The 987-nt window shown below is 38.4% G+C and overlaps 1 protein-coding gene across 1 annotated transcript in view; it reads right to left on the minus strand.

The window, feature by feature from the left end:
* myo5a (myosin VA) overlaps window positions 1-987 on the minus strand; it is a 43,977-nt gene that overhangs the window by 37,318 nt on the left and 5,672 nt on the right. The window contains exon 4 of the mRNA XM_015400526.1: window positions 420-559. Within this exon, the coding sequence (XP_015256012.1) occupies window positions 420-559 (140 nt within the window). The remainder of the gene's footprint in view (window positions 1-419; window positions 560-987) is intronic.

Genomic DNA, 987 nt, shown 5'->3' on the forward strand with positions numbered 1-987 from the left:
AAACAAATGGCCCGGTAATACAACCAGTAATATACAGATATTTATGTATGTAGTTTTTTTTGTGTTTTCAATATGACTCTAAATTTGTTTCCAAGTTTGAAGACGTTTCTCTTCCATCCAGGAAGATTTTTCAATTCAAAATGTCAGAAATAGCGTTTAGTTCCAGGTTTTATCCAGCAGCCCAACAAAGCCTTGCTTTGGTTTAGAAACATGCAAATAGAAACGGATGAACGGGTCCCCCCCTCTGGAATGGGGGTCGTTTGGCTGCTTTGTTAGCCTGCAATGCATTTGAACTGAAAAAGCTTCCTGGATGGGAAGCAAAACATCTTCAAACTTGGAAACAACTTTAGAGTCATATTGAAAACACAAAAAAAACTACATACATAAATATCTGTATATTACTGGTTGTATTACCGGGCCATTTGTTTGTATGCTTCCTCAGCTACTGCAAAGATATGGGGGTCCATATCGCCCATATTTTGCCCGCTGTAGGCGTTGATGATGTCAGCTTCATAGATAGGCAGGCTCTCATAGGGATTGATAGCAACCAGAACAATTCCTGATGGATAAAACACCTGTTAGTTAGTTAGTTAAAGCACATTAAACAGCATTTAACTGTGGAGAAGGAAGGTTCGCTTTTATTTATTATCAGTTCCCCTGACTTATTAGATTTTAGAACATTAATTAGCTTCAGTGTGTCTCTTCCAGCTTTGCATAAACTCTAGACTTGTGTTGCAAACTAATTTTGCCACAGAATCGAATGTAAACAGTTTGAACCAGTCTGTTGTTGCACTTGCTGCATGTTTAGAGTTGTTGAAGAGAGAACACACTGAGGTCTTACAATCTGTAAAAGATTTTCACTCAAGACTGCCCTTCTCCCTGCTGACTTTCTTCTTTTTACTTTCATATAAGGGCCAGATTTCTAGAATGAGCTTGAAAAACGTAAGTCTAGGCAACTGGACGTGAAGTTTTCTAGAAGACGTTCTC

Source organism: Cyprinodon variegatus, unplaced genomic scaffold (genome assembly GCF_000732505.1).
Source record: "Cyprinodon variegatus isolate N-32 unplaced genomic scaffold, C_variegatus-1.0 Scaffold1115, whole genome shotgun sequence".
Taxonomy (NCBI): Eukaryota; Metazoa; Chordata; class Actinopteri; order Cyprinodontiformes; family Cyprinodontidae; genus Cyprinodon; species Cyprinodon variegatus.